At 38.1% G+C, this 18,147-nt stretch overlaps 1 protein-coding gene across 1 annotated transcript; it reads left to right on the top strand.

The window, feature by feature from the left end:
• The first annotated feature begins 6,159 nt into the window (after positions 1–6,159).
• On the top strand, positions 6,160–17,980 carry LOC311295577 (uncharacterized protein). Its single transcript, XM_084417045.1, has 7 exons — positions 6,160–6,232; positions 7,075–7,111; positions 11,020–11,083; positions 13,102–13,250; positions 14,092–14,257; positions 15,344–15,449; positions 16,165–17,980. Exons 6-7 carry the CDS (start codon positions 15,430–15,432, stop codon positions 17,207–17,209), a joined length of 1,065 nt encoding a protein of 354 aa, XP_084273171.1. The 5' UTR covers positions 6,160–6,232; positions 7,075–7,111; positions 11,020–11,083; positions 13,102–13,250; positions 14,092–14,257; positions 15,344–15,429; the 3' UTR covers positions 17,210–17,980.
• Positions 17,981–18,147: the final 167 nt, after the last annotated feature.

Here is an 18,147-nt window from a genome sequence, read left to right as displayed (position 1 = left end):
AGATGTAGAGAGAGGGGAACAGAGATCCCTGGAGATGGAGCCAGACAGGGAAAGAAAGACCGGAATGGGAAGAGGAAGTGGCCCGGGGCTAGAGAGGAAGGGAATCAAGAGTTGGAAACGTGTAAAGAGAAGGAATGGAAGTGTTTAGAATTACGATAATACATTGAAATAATATGGTAACCTATTATTTACAGTTTGCTATGTCAAGTAGCAATGACAGAGGAAGCCTCGCACATTCATGGCCTCGCCCGTTTTTACATTAAAATTAAGGTGGATAGGCCTAGTCAGGGTATGTGTTATTAATTTAATAGAATTAAAAGAACAATTCTTCAACATAAATATAAAACTTATTTCAAGTCAATGAATAAAAAAGTGTGGTCAGTTAAACTGTAGGCTACAATCGGAGATTAGGCCTGATTGAAATGTGTGGGTGGCTAACTAGCTAGCTAGCTTCCTTCTAAGGCAGCAGTAAGTGGAGGTGAACCTTATCTGACTGATTTGGAACTCCCTAAACAGGAAGCGCACTGCAGACTTGACTCACAATTGATCCTGTAGAGTTTGGTGTTAGCATGCGGCTAAGCTAACAACACAGAAACTCTCGGTTTCACAGACAGTGCTTAAAGTCTAGTAACTAAAATGACTAAATGCAGACTAAAATGCATGTTTGAGCTGTTTTAACTGAAAGCAACTTGCACTGACAAATGTCACTGCCATTATTTTGTTGATGCACACCAGTAATGTTTTTTTCTTTCTAAGGCACGTTTATAAGAGCTACTAAAATGTCCTAATTTAAATAAGGCTTAATCTAACCAAACCAGCCTCAAAGTTTAGCATACATACGTATTGGGTAGTTAATTTTAATTTGAGTGATCTCTTTTTTCTGTCTATGTGGTTGAAAGCACATGAGTGTCATCTCAAAATGCACCAGGATCACTTTTAATATTCCGAAAGACTAGCACTCCGACCATTTAGCGTTTATTAGTAATGTGCTCACTGCTCTTAAAGGAAAGGTTTACCTAAAAAAAAAAAAAATTTAAATTTACTCACCCTTACGTTTTTTAAACCCTAGCTAATCAGCCTTCTAGATCAGCTAATGGCCATAAATGGCAATAGCTTGTAGCCATTTTAAACCAGCTACCACCTAGTCCCGCTGGATTTCAGCAGGGTTGAGGAGTTTTTAATCATTTCAAGACAAATTACATTCAGACATTTTCCAGAAATCATTTTTTTTCCCTAATAAATGTCAGACAAAAATGCCAATGTCATAAAACATTCAACTATTGTCAGATGCTACAAATAGTTTTCAGATGCACACAGTTATGTTATTGTAAACAATGTTTGTTTTTATTGAAATGTTTTCTACTCTTAGAATTTTTGACAGAAAAGTACCATGATATCCATGGTTTTTGGATATGGTACCATGATTATACCCTTGATTTTTGGACATTATATTCATACCCAGGGTTATGTTATACTGGCAGCTAGCAGCTAGTAAAAAGTAGTTAGCTACCAAGCTAGCTAACGCCTGCTGATGTGTAAATGAGCAGTTTCAAATCCTATTTAGTGGATTTTATTCCTGAATATTCAGTTGTGTTGTCCTTGGATTTGATTTGATACGTTTTTTTTTATTATGTGAATGTGATATTAGCTGTAGTAATATACACAAGCAGCAACACAGACTAAATGTGATGTCTGTTTTGAAGTTTAGGAAGCTAAAGGTTGCTAAACATTCAGTGAGGTGAATATTAGCTTGTACATTTTTTTTTTACTGTGGTAATACCATGGTATTCTTTGAAGTACCTAACCATGTAAAAACATTGTTTATGAATATGGCAATCATTCAATATTCTGGCATTTTTCAAACTACCATATTGCTATCTGATTCACTGATACCATGGTATCACCACAGTATTCTTTTGTAAAGGATGTTGTCTTTCTCTCTCGCCGTCTGGCTCTGGCCCCAGACTGAGGTGTCTGCTCATGTTTGGAAGTGCGGATGAGTCGAGTCATCTCCTCTCCGGGAACCCGCGGGCTCCTGTTCACTGTCTGCTTGACTCTCACGCAAGGCTGTCTGTCACGTCCCTGCGCTACACACCCCAAAAAACAGAGAGAGAACAAAAGATTTCATTTATTGTCACCCAGCGGTTCATTTACAGCGAATGAAAGTGATGTTTCTATCAAGCCTTCGCTTTCCGAAGCCTGGCATCTCTTCACGACGTGTTAACAATGTTGCACGTCTATATAAAGTTTTGTTAGCCAATAAATGTGCACACCGCAAAGCCAGTTTCCCAGACACCGATTAAGTGTAGTTCTGGACTAAATTGTGCTATCAACAGGGATTTTTCTTTAAAAGTAAAGAACTTGGGTCATTTTCATAGATAATTGAACTTCTTATTCTGAACCTAAAGTCCTCAATGGTCTCTTTTCCTCGATACATTTGCGTCAACAACACTAGCACTGTGCTAGCATTAACCATTTACAGTGCCTCGGTAACAACTCAGCACTCAGTAAAACTCATTTGAAAATGGTAGCAGTTGTTCACTTCGACTATTCAATGAGTTGCGTCTGGGTCAGCTAGTTAGAGATTGGCCTTTCCCTCAGATATTAAACCGTTTTGTTGCATTGTCCTTGGTATTTTCAATGTTTTCATGGCCATTTCACTCCTAATCCCCAAGAAAGACTGTTACTACACAAGATACTTTTTCATCCTCTCTCTTTTTCTCAACTGCATTTAGTCTGTCAATAGTTATTAGTTCAACTACATCTCTCCGGCCTCTCTTTTCTTTCCAGCTCAATTGATTTTCAGTTTGCTGATGAAAAGGCCGGCCCGCGCTATCATAATTCAACACAGGCCTCCGAAAGTAGGTGACTGAGCACCATTGTGTTCAATGCTTGATTCTGGCCTACCATCTTATGCACCCTTCAAATCAAGTTATTATATTTCCAGTGTCATAGAAACAAAATTGCACCATGACGTTATTATGGCAACAGGGAGTAAGTATTAGAGGCACATTCGCAATTTTTTTAAGAATTATTAGATATTTTATTTTATCTAACACAAAATTAGCTAAGCTAGTTTTGGCTGGATGTAACGAAAACTTGTAATGCCATAATTCAATCTACTAAATTGATACCTCCCTTCTTCCTTCAAAAGCGCTTTTAAACTCATTCATTCTCTGTATATTCTTAAGCTCTTGGTCTGTGATCTTTTTTTTTTTATCTAACTGTGTAAAGCGATCTTGAGCTTTGGAAAGGCACTATAAAATTATTTGTAGTATTAATTGAAATTTTGTGATTTTATTTTCCCCCCAAATTTTCTTGCATTACAAAAAATTACAACACAAGATAAAATGCAGGAATTAAATTGTGCAAGCATGTCTCAAATTTTAGTTAAAAAAAGAGCATTTAAGGCAAACCTCAAATAAAATTAATAGCAAATAAAACAGCTCATATCATATTTGTTTATATAATATTTCATATAATTCTCTGAATGTTAAGCACCTTTTTATTTAAAATGTATATTCACTGGTCAGTCATACAGTGTTTTTATTATTAGTATTATTATTATAGTATTATAATGTGTATTAATATTTATAATGAACTTTTATTTTTATATTTTCAGTTTTCATTTTAAATGTATATTGTTATGTGTCTTCTTCGTTATTTGTAATTAGCTTTATTTTTTTATTTTAGTATTTATTTTTTTATTTTAGTAATTCTTCAATTTATTTTATTTCAGTTATTAATAATTTTCATCTTATATGTATTTAATTTATTTGATTGTTTTTCAGCTTTATTTCAACCAAAAACATTTTTAATTTTAACGTTTAGTAACCATCGCAACACTAGGAAGGATTTATACTAACAGAATGTTACTGAGCCTGACACACACACACACACACATGGATTTGAGAGCATATTCGCCTGTTGCATATCAGTGGGAGTAAACCATGTTGCGCTCCACGAGTCCGACTCTGTCATCCGAGACACGGAGAGAGGGAGAGATTGGATGGGGTGTTTGTGGACGAAGGAAGGTAAAAGATCAATACTGGAATCAAAGGTGTGTGAAGAGCAGAAATAGAGCGTGTGTGTATGTCTCTCACACCTCCGCTAGTCCTGTTCCCATCTCGGTCTCGTTGATGGCTTGTCCAGTATCGTCCATTATGGCTTCACTCTCTCAGCAGGGGTCACAGCAGCAAGGGTTTATGTGTGTGTGTGTGTGTGTGTGTGTGTGCGTGTGGAAGCAGGGCACAGACTCAAGGGCGAGTAAGGACATTCTGCCCGCGAGTTACCCCTTCTTTCAGACCATACTTTTAGCAACGAATTTATGTCTACAAGAGACATATGTGACAAATCTGTATTCTATTAAAATAAATATAAAAATACAAAAGATGTCCAGTGTTCCACCACCACGTAAAAAAATAAAAGGTAATTTCGACTTTTTATAGCCTATCATTATTCTGACTTTTTTTTTTTTTGAACTGCAAGTTCATATCTCGCAATTTGGACTGTATAACTAGCCTATATATCACAATTCTGAGAAAAAGTCAGAACTGTGAGATATAAACTTGCAATTGAGAGGAAAGAAATCAGATTTGTAAGATATAAAATTACAGTTGCAAAAAAAAAAAAAAAAAAAAAAGGTAAAAATAGTGATATAAAAGGTCGCAATTAGGGCTGTCAAGATTCCTTCATTATGAATTCTCGATTGCAATTTACGTATGTCAGTTTACTGGCAAAATACCTGAAGTGGCGCAATATTACACCATTTTCTAAGGCTTTATGATATATTATAACCATTTAAAAATCATAATATAGCATGGTGCTATTGTGAAATCCCAAAGTCTGCGATTCAATTAAATAAATAAATGCGCTCTGTGTTTCAGAGTAAACCGCGGCGCTTTATCTATTTACATGCGTGCAGGTTATGCGTTTCTTCCAGCGTCTCAGAGCGGCTCCGTAAACGCTGTGCTGTTTGTTTGGGTTTCAGATAACGTGCATTTAGGAACACATAAAGTCTGACGTGCTTTCGTGTTTCATAGCGAATTGTTGCACTGTGATCATGTACATGTGTGTAAAGAAGGCATCACAGGAGCTCGGTTAACAAACTGTGAGTTTGGGCTGTTTATAACGTTCATCACCAGATTTATATCGTAAATCATTTATAAACCTCAATATGTTTCTAAAATCAATATGTTTCTAAATATGCAAATTGTTGTTCATTGCAATTTTATAATAAATGTTGCTCTTAGTTTGCTCTAATGTTTTGACGTTCACATTCTCAAGAAATTAGAGTGGCTGTAGCATTTCTACTGTAAAGAAGTGGCCAAATATTAAAGATTAAGTGGACATTTGAATGAAATGTTGTTTGGCCAATATTAAAGGCACACTATGCAGTTTCCGTTTTTGTCAAACAGCGACCCCTAGAGTCGCTGTGGAGTACTTGTATTTAACAAGTACTTGTATCTGTCGTAAATACCACTCACGCAGAGCCGTCTCTGCACTCTTCCGACCGCGCTTTCTTCGTTTTCTTCATCGACTCTGCCATGATTCACGTCTGAAATGCGTGCTAGCGTCCTCCATAGAGGCTGCTTCATATGTTGTTGATGTATGTGACGTCGTGCCGTAAAGCAAGTCGTGATTCTCGCGAGATTTGTCAGGGCACCACCTCTCAAACCTGCATTGCTGGTTTCATTGTTATTATATATATATATATATATATCTGATAAGGTAGGCCTATACCAAAATACTGTGCACCCTGAGTTTAAATGTACATTAACTACATTTTTAAAAAGACACTTCTTATGATTTTATGAATGAGGCGATACAAATAAGCAGCTAGTATAGATTTTATAGTTTCTGTACTGAAGTCTATATTGAAGGGTACAATTTAACAGGTATATTCTGCTATTAAACTACACTTCAGATGTATTTTGTTTTGCATTCATAGGTCATTTTTTGAGGGAGTTCAGGTATGCTGTACATTGACCTTTCCCGAGAACATACAGCAAGTGAATATTGGCTGCCAGCTTGTCCTCCGAGTCCCCGTGCCACAACGACTCCAGTCACGGTCCGCCACGTTTCACAGGACACAGTGGAAAAACGAATATCAAATATTAATACAGCCCGTGTCCCAGAAGACCAACCATGCCTCCCACTCCTCTAACCAGACTCCATCTCTTCTAGAAGATTCAGTTGAATACTGTGCCTTTTTAAGACTTCCACCATATATGTAAATTACCTCTGTTCTTCTGTTACCACTAATGAGACTGACTGTTTGTGGCTCCTCTGTTAGACCCCAACTGATCAATAAACTGTTTGGTATCTGCCCTTGGCCATTTTAATACTGTGGTATCCATTCTGACCTCTCCGTGGGATCTTAATTATGTTTAACGGGATCACTATGTTCCTTTAGCAGTAATGACCGTTTTTTATAATTCCAAGCAGAAATTATATAAACGATTCACCCCGGACTCAAATGCCAGGTTTTTAAGACTACAGCTGTGCTTTAATAGAAGCAGCAATATCTTTATTAGGAGTTCTGAATAAGGTAATGATCACTATAACTACCACTCACCAAACCCCTTTCTGCATGTTCAATCGATACGCCATTAGGTGACGACAAGACTGTCTTTATGAGCGACAGACAGTTGACGGCATCCATTGACTTCCATAGTAGGAAAAAAATACTATGGAAGTCTATGTGTGCGTTAAAGGCACGCTATGCAGTTTCCGTTAATGTCAAACAGCGCCCCCTAGAGTCGCTGTGGAGTACTAGTATTTAACGTTACTGTCGTAAATACCACTCACGCAGAGCCGTCTCTGCACTCTTCCGACTGCACTTTCTTCGTCGACTCAGCCATGATTCACGTCCGAAACACGTGCAAGTGTCTTCCATAGAGGCTGCTTCATATGTTGTTGATGTATGTGACGTCGTGCCGTAAAGCAAGTCGTGATTCTCGCGAGTTTTTCCGGGGTGCCACCTATCAAACTTGCATTAAGGTACAAATCTTGCATAGTGTGCCTTTAAATTCTAGTCTTCTAATTAAATGTATCTTCTTTTGTGTTCAACAGAAGAAAGAAAATCTTACAGGTTTGGAACAACATGAGGGTGAGTATATGATGACAAATCTTTTTGGGGTGAACTATCCCTTTAATGTGTTTTTTTGCTGTTGTTAACTTTCATAATGGAGTGACCTAGACACTCCCGATGAGTAAGTCTCATGATTGGTCAAATGCCTGAAGGAAATGTAAACAAGGAAAGACAAGCAAAAGACTTGCTCATAATATTTTGATGGGACTTCTGGACATTAAAACGTCTTGACTGCACTGATTTGTCAACCGTGTCAACATAATTTAATACACACACACACACATTTATATACTATATAGTACATATTTCCATATATTTATATTTTAAAAAAGGGGAGCTGTCAAGAAAGATCCAAAAATTGACAGGGGAAAGGATTTCTTTCAAGAGAAACTAGATATCGTTATTTCTTCCATCACTGCTTCTGTTTTATTGTCTTTTTGAGGATACAAAGCTTTCATTTTAATTGTTCAAATACTTATGTCAAGATCCATTAGTTTTGATGCTAACATTTCAGCGTTCTGCTACACCCAGACGCTGTGCCGTGCTAACCAGACAGTATTTATTCAAAACGAGCTCGATTCCCATTCTTATTCATCTGAACTGGTTTCCCAAGGGGAAACTTTCTCTGAAAAACAGGAAAATTGTTGCACAGTTCAAAGAGGACTCTTTTTAATCAATCCAACAGTTCCCGTGAGCACAGAGTGGGGCCCCAACAAATTCTTTGCTTGTACGTCACAGAATTTATTTCCCAAAAAACTATTTAGTCTAAAGACTAAAGTCTGCTCTTATCTTAAGGTCACACACCTCTATGGAAAACAGGCAGTGTGCAAGTTTATACAGAAGACAAACATGGAGCCACACTCAGGGTTTCTCCAACTTTGGGCGTTTTTCCCAGCTGTTGATTTTTATTAAAATGAACACATTTCAACATTCTTCTTTACAAACATTAGAACCTGCATCTATTATGCATATATTATCTTTCATGTAGTGTGTAATATAGCTGTTTGTGAAAGTACATGGTCTGCAAAGTTTCCAAAATCAAAGTGCACGACAAATGGAGTTATTGTCTCCCAAAAGAAAGAATCAAATCTAAACTGCCTGGAACGAGTTGTTAGTAATTCCAGTCTCACTTCCTGTTACTAACATAATGTAGGTTTGTAACAGATTTGCATAATGGAAGCCTATGGTTTTCATTGGCTACCCGCGAACAACTTTGACCCGCTCTCAAAATTTTTATTTGTTGTATCACAGTGTATCAAGTGCTGAGGAAGCTTTGGAGATGAAATCCAGATATGGTAATGGGCGTTTAATTCCCAGCAGTAGTAAGCAGTAGACCAATCACAACAGACTGGGTCATCTGACCAATCAGAGCAGATTAGACCAATCACAACAGACTGGGTCATCTGACCAATCAGAGCAGAGTAGACCAATCATAACAGACTGGGCCTTCTGACCAATCAGAGCAGAGTAGACCAATCACAACAGACTGGACCGTCTGACCAATCTGAACAGAGTAGACCAATCACAACAGACTGGGCCATCTGACCAATGAGAGCAAAGTAGACCAATCACAACAGACTAGGCCATCTGGCCAATCAGAACAGAGTAGACTAATCACAACAGACTGAACCATCTGACCAATCTGAACAGAGTAGACCAATCACAACAAACTGGGCCATCTGACCAATCAGAGCAGAGTAGACCAATCACAACAGACTGGACCATCTGACTAATCTGAACAGAGTAGACCAATCACAACAGACTGGGACATCTGACCAATCAGAGCAGACCAATCACAACAGACTGGACCGTCTTACCAATCTGAACAGAGTAGACCAATCACAACAGACTGAGCCATCTGACCAATGAGAGCAAAGTAGACCAATCACAACAGACTGGACCGTCTTACCAATCTGAACAGAGTAGACCAATCACAACAGACTGGACCTTCTGACCAATCAGAGCAGAATAGACCAATCACAACAGACTGGACCATCTGACCAATCTGAACAGAGTAGACCAATTACAATAGACTGGGACATCTGACCAATCTGAACAGAGTAAACCAATCACAACAGACTGGGACATCTGACCAATCAGAGCAGAGTAGACCAATCACAACAGACTGGGCCATCTGACCAATGAGAGCAAAGTAGACCAATTACAACAGACAGGGACATCTGACCAATCAGAGCAGAGTAGACCAATCACAACAGACTGGGCCATCTGACCAATGAGAGCAAAGTAGACCAATCACAACAGACAAGGCCATCTGACCAATCAGAGCAGAGTAGACCAATCACAACAGACTGGACCTTCTGACCAATCAGAGCAGAGTAGACCAATCACAACAGACTGGACCATCTGACCAATCTGAACAGAGTAGACCAATCACAACAGACTGGGTCATCTGACCAATCAGAGCAGAGTAGAGTAGACCAATCACAACAGACTGGGCCATCTGACCAATGAGAGCAAAGTAGACCAATCACAACAGACGAGGCCATCTGACCAATCAGAGCAGAGTAGACCAATCACAACAGACTGGACCTTCTGACCAATCAGAGCAGAGTAGACCAATCACAACAGACTGGACCATCTAACCAATCTGAACAGAGTAGACCAATTACAACAGACTGGACCATCTGACCAATCTGAACAGAGTAGACCAATCACAACAGACTGCGACCAATCAGAGCAGAGTAGACCAATCACAACAGACTGGGTCATCTGACCAATTTGAACAGAGTAAACAGTTAATGGGCCCCATTTAGTAAATATTATGGTCAATCATATCTTATATGGTCAATACTACAAGTCAATGGGGTCCATCAACTGTTTGGTTACCGACATTCTTCAAAATATCTTATTTTGTGTTCAGCAGAAAAAAGCATGTGAATTGCCTGTAAATGACAAACATTTTGGACATAAATTGCGAGAAACCAAGTAATTGTCACCATTCTTGGCAATTTCCTGAATTTAATTAACCAAGACAAAAAAACACCAAAAAAAAAAAATTTCTGCTTTGTGTTTAACATTTCTCTGTCAATATGACTAAAGCAAAAATACAGCATCTCTCTAAACATGTTTTTTCCATGTTTATTTGAATCTATCAAAAGCGCTAAGATTTACAGGCTACAGCTGTGCTGCAACCAATAATGGAGACACAAGAGTGACTTTTTTTTGTTTTTAGTCTCTCTAAAATATCTTTCATCCCACACTGTTCATACTACAAACATGAATAATACCTCAAATCACGTGGCTCGTTGAGAAAAAAAACCTTTAGCCACTTAACAACACATTAGCAACCAGACCCAGAACAGCATGAAAAACACTTAGCATTAAGCTAACAACCACTTAAAGAACATAGAGGCAAAAACAGAAGTTTAAATAACACTGTTATCTTTCTAATTTTAAGCTTTGGAGTAAAATGCTGATCTAAACCAGCCTTTCTTTTCAATTATAAGCAGAACTTGCACAAAACAACATGGCTAACTCGTTCCAGATTAGCAGGCAGGAGAGAATGAACTGCTAATGCCACTTTACTCTCACACAGGAGCATTGTGTGCCAAATTAGGACATTTTACACCACAGAAATTTAAGCTTTGTGGTCAAAACAGACATTTCTGGACGTAGTGTACTCGATACGAACCGCAGATGTAAACAAGTGAATCAGTGAAACAATGCATAGGGAAACAGAAAAACGGGCTTTATCCTCGAAGGTAAACAGTGAGGGAAAATATCTTCTATCTTCTCTGTTTTTCTTCCAGCCAAACAGATGAGCAGTCAATTAGTGACGTCATCATGATGGAGGCAGATGTGAGGCAGTCGACGGAATCTAAATATTTGGCCATGACTTATTTCGTGTCCTCGCTGACCTTTCATTTTTGTTCCGTTCTTTGATCCATTTCTTCTTTGTTTTTCAGGGTTGTTGTTGTTGGATGTTGCTGAAGATTGTCGGGTTTAAGACCTTTCTAGTCCTCCTTAAAGGTATAGTGTCTATTTTTTTCAATGTTTAATGTACTTTAACTGCTTAGCCCAACACATCAACATTGGCTCAACCAATAGAGTGCAACTGTTCCCGCCCACTTTTTTTTCCATTCATTTCTCCCATAGGGATTTCAAAAAAGTCTTCACTAAAGCGTTTTAAGCCACGAACCAAGCTACGAGGTGAATCATAACATTACAAACTTTGATTTGAAGCAATATACTTTAAGTTTATTGCAAAATATTAAAGTAAATAAAATATGAACGTTTTTTGAGACAGTAGGGAGACTGTAGGGAGGTCATTTGTGGTGCTACATGGGAGTGGGCGGAGCTAACTAGATTTTTACCAACTGTAGCAAACTTTTGGCCTGATTTTGTCCGAAATTAAGTCACACCAGTTCGTTCTCCGATTTCGTTTGAAGTCTGTCGGGGCCTTTAGCATTAGCATATAGTTATACAGTATATTGCCTTTATTATGTTTTGGTTTGTACATTTAAAAATGTGTCAGCTTCAGTGTTTTACGTTTCTTATTATTTCAGCAAAAACGTCACAAGCTCCACCTCCGCTGCTGTGCAAAGGATTGTGGTTAATAATAGCCCAAATAACATGCTACATGCTACTACCTATGCATAGTGTATGAGGAAACGCATTACAAGTAACGTTAGTTGCGTAATCAGATTACATTTTTCAAGTAACTAGAAAAGTAACTTTTAATAGTAACTTTCCCCAACACATTGGGACACACTAATCCTAACTCTGCTAGAATAAAGAACTAGCAGGCATGCAACAAAAATGTAGACATGTAAATGGTTCTGTTACAGCATTCAGACAAACATCTTTTACCTGTAAAAGTAAAAAGCAGATGGTTTTCAGTTTAAATGAGCTTGACTCTTATGTATACAGTGGCTTTCTCTCCTCTAGTAACCTTTTTCTTTGTCGCTCTCGATCCTCTTTTCCCCTGCAGCAAAACACGAGGGGTGTTACATTTGATCTGTCTGTTTTAGTAAGTCTCTCTCTCTCTCACAGCTGAGCTCTTGGCATTCCTGCCCACAACATCAATGTCATTAGTTCAAAGTCTTTCCTTTTTTTCACCGGACAGTCTGTCCACCATGGGATGTACAAGCCTCTCTATCTCTATATCCCCTCTGCCCCAGTTAACTTATTCCACCAGCGTAAATGTAAGTAATCAGCTGTCGCGCAGCTGTTTTTACTCGCAATTCTGTTGGGTCTGCTTTGATTGAGTACTGGAGCCCCCTTTCATCATTAATAAACATAATGACATAAACATTGCCGTGGACGTGAATTAAACTGTTGGACCAGTGTATACTTGAATATATATTTGAAGTCATTTAGACCCTACTACACTTAAAATGTAATGAATACAATGGTTTTACTATCTGAGAATACCATCAATGTACCATGGTCTGCAAACAATACTCTTTTGTAAGGGGATTTGACTTTCCACTGAACCCTCTGTTTTTACATTTAACTTCATTACCAAACATCTGATTCATCCTGTGACTCATTAGAATCGGATGATTTAAGTTCATGTTCAGTGTTTTTGGAGCGTATGTTTACAGAACAGCTGGATAAGACTCAGTGAGACAGAGAGAGAGGGGTGGCATTTTAAAGCTTTGTTATAAACATAATCTAATGGGTGGTCTGTGTTTTTGTGCAGTTATCTATGGCCCACTCATTGCGCCATTCCAGGATCTCTGATGTTTTTCTCCCTGGTGCAGTGATGTTTAAATGTTAAACGCCGTTGACCTCTGCTGGTCGGGAAGTGAACTGCACAGACAGCATTAATGCCAGCGTGATCTCTTGTGGCACTTCATGGACAACTGCTCATTTTAACATTATAAAAAAAGAGCAGAAAGTGGTGCTTCAAAAAGTCCAGGTCTAGATAGATAGATAGATAGACTGAAGGAATTGATTGGATGAAAATGAATTGTCCATCCTGTAATCCAGTGAATCCAGGCAGAGGATTACAGTCTCAATGAGTCTCACTCAATCTCTCACAGTCTGCACATCAGCCGTTTACTCTGAGATGAAGCATCTTGAGTGTGTCGTAATCCCACCAACAGCACAAATCACTAGTGTGAGTGAGTGATGACCGTCTCACACACTGCACTGTATCCTGACCCTGCATGTGATGCCATCCTCTATAACAGTGAGTAACCTATCTATCTATCTATCTATCTATCTATCTATCTATCTATCTATCTATCTATCTATCTATCTATCTATCTATCTATCTATCTATCTATCTATCTATCTATCTATCTATCCACCCATCTATCTATCTATCTATCTATCTATCTATCTATCTATCTATCTATCTATCTATCTATCTATCTATCTATCTATCTATCTATCTATCTATCTATCCACCCATCTATCTATCCACCCATCTATGTATCTATCTATCTATCTATCTATCCACCCATCTATGTATCTATCTATCTATCCACCCATCTATGTATGTGTCTGTCTGTCTGTCTGTCTGTCTATCTATCTATCTATCTATCATCTGTCCACCCATCTATCTATGTATCTGTCTATCTATCTATCTATCTATCTATCTATCTATCTATCTATCTATCTATCTATCTATCTATCTATCATCTATCCACCCATCTATCTATCTGTCTATCTATCTATCTATTTATCTATCTGTCTACCCATCTATGTATGTATCTGTCTGTCTATCTATCTTTCATCTTTCTGTCTGTCTGTCTGTTTGTCTATATATATCTATATATATCTACCTACCTATCTATCTATCTATGGCATTACTGTTTAAATGCATACAGTAAACTAGTTAGCTGTTTATCATTTTCATGATGCATCATAAGTAATGTGTAAAAAGGTTAACAATTATTTACTGTATATTATATTACTGTATTTCTTTATTTATTTGTTTCACTATTTTATATGGAAAGCCAATAGTAGATACTATATGATACAATACAAAAAAACAGCTAATATATCAACAATTCCTTTGATTTAAGACTCTTTATAGGTCAGAGCTGCAGTTTATATCAGAGGTCCTGAATGAAACTCAACCCTCCTACCGCAGATACCAGCACAGTTACATGATCTGAGGGGCTCAGGTGAACAGCGGCGGCCCACCTGCTCTCACCGCCCAATCCTGAAGCAGTGGAGAGCGCAAATTAGGTCAGTCCAATCAAGATTGGACAAATAACACAGGGTACAATATCAATACATACAATATTTTTTTAGATCTAAAATAAATCCACATTATTTCTACATGTCTAACATTGGTGTTCAGCAGAACTGAAATAATGCAGGACAAAGTGAGGCTTTGGAGAGCTTTAGATCTAATCCCACTTTCTCTATCCCTCCTTCCTTTTACCGATCTGAAGATGGATGGAAAGCTCAACAGGGGTTTTTCAGTTTTATCCCTCTAGTAATATCCCAAACACAAAGAAATAAGCTGGTTATAACCTTCGCTCTTTGTTTCATTAAATCTGTCATCTGCATGTATATGGACAGGATTTAGGCTGACATTAAAGCTGGTGTAAGGAGAAATTGCGCTTATAGCTGAGATGGATGAGATTTTTTTTCAATCCTGAGAGCGATTACGAGTCTGATTTTATAATGTATAAAAGACGGATGGAGAAAATCCCATAATGCACCATGCTATGAGATCATTTACACTGGTACGTCAGTAAAACTTGGCGTCATAAATGGGATAAACGTTAAAATACGTTAAAACAAACGTTCGAAAGAATACTCTTTTACTTTTCTGTTCAAAATATATCAAATCATAAAAAAATACATGGATTGGAAAGTGGTACTGGATTGAAACGGACAAAAAAAATTGACATTTTCACACTTTACTCAAATATGATTAAAATTTGGTTTTGCAAGCAGATTGTGTAGTTGTGCTTGGAGTCAATTGTTTTATTCGTGATAATGCAATGAAACAAGCATTTTTAGCCAGGCTGTCATACAAAGAAATTATGAACACATGCAAAAGCAAGAGAGAACCAACAAAATATTAATAACTGATTATGTTGAAGTCAAGGTATGCTTTTTCCTGTGAGCTTTTTGCTTTTTTTAATGCATCTTTCTTTGCATAGTAAAATAAAACCTGGCTTTTTTGGGTCATTTTATATATGTCACCAGTTTTAAAAATGCAAAATTCATTTTGCACCCCCTCGCTGTGTCTGCACCCTCTGCTGCTGGCGTGAAATATTAATCACTTTGCTCTTTCTCTTTTCTCTTCTCTGCCAACAGCTGCTCCTGTACAATAGCGTTTCCCTCCCGGCTCCAAACACACACAGTCTCGTGTGCACAGACACACACCTGCAGCTGCTCCCCTGATGACAGACACTAAACTCAGGTAAGAGGCAATTTAAACTTACTTTCTTCTATATAAGTTGACCTTAAGTTTTCAGAGCTGAAGTAAACCCCAGAACAGAGAGCATGCAGGGGTTTCACGATAAGATCTGTGTCCTGACAGAAGATGCGAGATACGATAGGTGTGTAGAAATTCTGTATTGTTTATTATGCATTTATATTTAATAAATTGCAATGCTCTTTTGTAATTATAAATTAGATATTGTATTTGACAATTTAAAGTACAGGTTAGAATATATACAGGTTAAAAGGGGGAAAAGAAAATAGTGACTGTGATTATTTTTTCCTATAAATTCTAACCTAAAATATAATTTTGATCAGATCAAATAAAACATTGTGGACACATATAAACAAGTTCAACGCTCAGTACTAAACCGTCCTTGACCAGTTATTGTGTAACAGGCTTTGAACGTTCGTTTGCTCACCTGTATGGAAACACCTAGTGCAGCTCAACATGTAATTGTCCTGTTGATACAGTTTATATTGGAAAACATTTGTGTAAAAGCTCCACAAACCCGAGCTGGATCCACAATTCAATCCGATAATGATCTAATGGAGCACATAACGGAAACATTCATCATAGAGACACGATAGATTTTTAATTTTTCAATACACAATGACATGAACGCTATATCTCAGTGCATCAAAATAACAGATACAAACGTGGCTTTACACAAACTCTCTTTGTTTTTCCACAGAACCTCCAGGATGTATCTGTTATTCATTCTTCCCTTGCTGTTGGAGGTCCAGTCCATCTCCATGAACCACAACTTCACCTGTGACTGCAGCTGCCACATGGAGCTCAAAAGCGCCGACTGCGCCAACAGCAATTTCACCCGTCTGCCCATCGCCCTTCCACCATTCACTGAGCAACTGGACCTGTCCCGCAACAACCTGAGTGCCATCCAGCCCAGAGCCTTCCAAACCACACGAAGACTTCGCGTCCTGTTCCTCAACGACAACGCCATTTACATGCTAGCCGATGGAGCGTTTTATCTGCTGGAAGATCTGTTGAGGTTGGACCTGAGCCGAAACCGAATCTCATCTCTGAGTGAAGGATTTTCACAGGGTCTCAGTTCACTGAGAGATCTGTCATTGGCTGAGAACAATTTGACCAGCTTGAACAGCGGTTATTTCGTCCACTTGGACGCATTGCAAAGACTCGACCTCAGCCATAACAATATCGAAACGATCGGAATGAGGGCGTTTGGGTCCATGAGTACCCTACGCCAGATAAAACTCGACTGGAACAATATAACGGTTCTCAAAAATGGCATCTTCTCCATGCTACGAAATCTCGAAGTCTTAAATTTAAGTTTCAACCAGATATACCGCTTGGACGTCGGAGTGCTTTCGCCATTGACAAGTCTAGCTCTACTGGACCTCAACAACAACAGTTTTACCACTATTCAATTCATGACCTTCTTGAGTCTCAATACGTACAGCACGCACATATTGCTCCAAAAAAACAACTGGGAGTGTGTCTGCGATCTGCAACGAGTCTTTCGGAAGCTCTGTAACGTCAAACGGCTGTTCCTGGACGACTGCGAAATCTGCCTTCAAAAACCTTTGGATGAATTGGATCCCTGCATCGGCGAGATGGTTACTGTCCTGATCATTACTATCACGGTGATCATCACCGTTGTGGCTGCCATCGTCATGGCAGAGAAGAAAAGGGGGAAAAGGAACAAAGAAAAGCATTGGACGGAAGCCAGCGAGTTGTCCTGTGCATCGCAAGATTGAACGAATGACGATATTGTGTAAAAAAGAACATCAATATCTCTTTGCTTTATACTCCTACCCAAATGTCTTACTAATTTATAAAAAGATTTAATAAAATGTCAAGTGAACTCTTTGTGAACTTGTAACCAGCCAGATATGTATAGTATGTACTCTTCTGAAATGAACATGAAGCTTCCGTGAAGAGAAATAGTTCCAAAACAAGAATTGAACGCTTAAATGTTCAGTTTTCTCCTCCATATATGTTGATCTGAACATAATTTTTACACAAGATGGCGCTGTTCAGTGTTCTCCTCCATATATGTTGATCTGAACATAATTTTTACACAAGATGGCGCTGTTCAGTGTTCTCCTCCATATATGTTGAGCTGAACATAATTTTTACACAAGATGGCGCTAAATAGCTATTTTTGACCTGAGGGTTGTTCCATAAAACAAGATTAGAATACAAGCCAGGCTTATTTTGGTTAGTCAGACTTATTGTCGGTGGATTCTGTTTCATAAAGCAAACTTAAAATAATTCAAACTCAGTTACCCTGGCAACTTATGCTGGGAAACTAGCCTGGTCCAGGGCAGGCTAACTGTCAGGCTAAGCCTCAGCTGTTAGACAGATCCTCTAACACTGACCAACAAGAACACAATGATATTACCACTGACACTCTCTCATACTATTATTGGACTGTATTAACCACTGTTAGTCCAAAAATAAATACACAGTATACAGAAAATCAACTTAAATAAGGCTACAATGATAAATTAGACTATTATATATAGATAGATAGATCGATAGATCGATAGATTGATAGAATAGATACAATATATATATACTACAGGTTTTCTCTATTTTTTATTCTTTATTTCTAAGATTTATGAATACATTTCTCTCTGGTTTTGTTTGGCAGCTGTAGTACATGTTTATGATTATTAGAAGAACATTAGAA

The sequence above is a fragment of the Rutilus rutilus genome (genome assembly GCF_951802725.1).
Source record: "Rutilus rutilus genome assembly, chromosome: 8".
NCBI classification, from domain to species: Eukaryota; Metazoa; Chordata; class Actinopteri; order Cypriniformes; family Leuciscidae; genus Rutilus; species Rutilus rutilus.
Note: the sequence above shows the minus strand (reverse complement) of the source record. Positions and strands in the feature narration are given on the sequence as shown.

Bases quoted from the DNA above. Each gene is read 5' to 3' on its own strand.
- LOC311295577 (XM_084417045.1), top strand. From the start codon at position 15,430: ATGACAGACACTAAACTCAG. The intron at 15,450-16,164 runs GTAAGAGGCAAT...GTTTTTCCACAG, and splicing joins ATGACAGACACTAAACTCAG to AACCTCCAGGATGTATCTGT.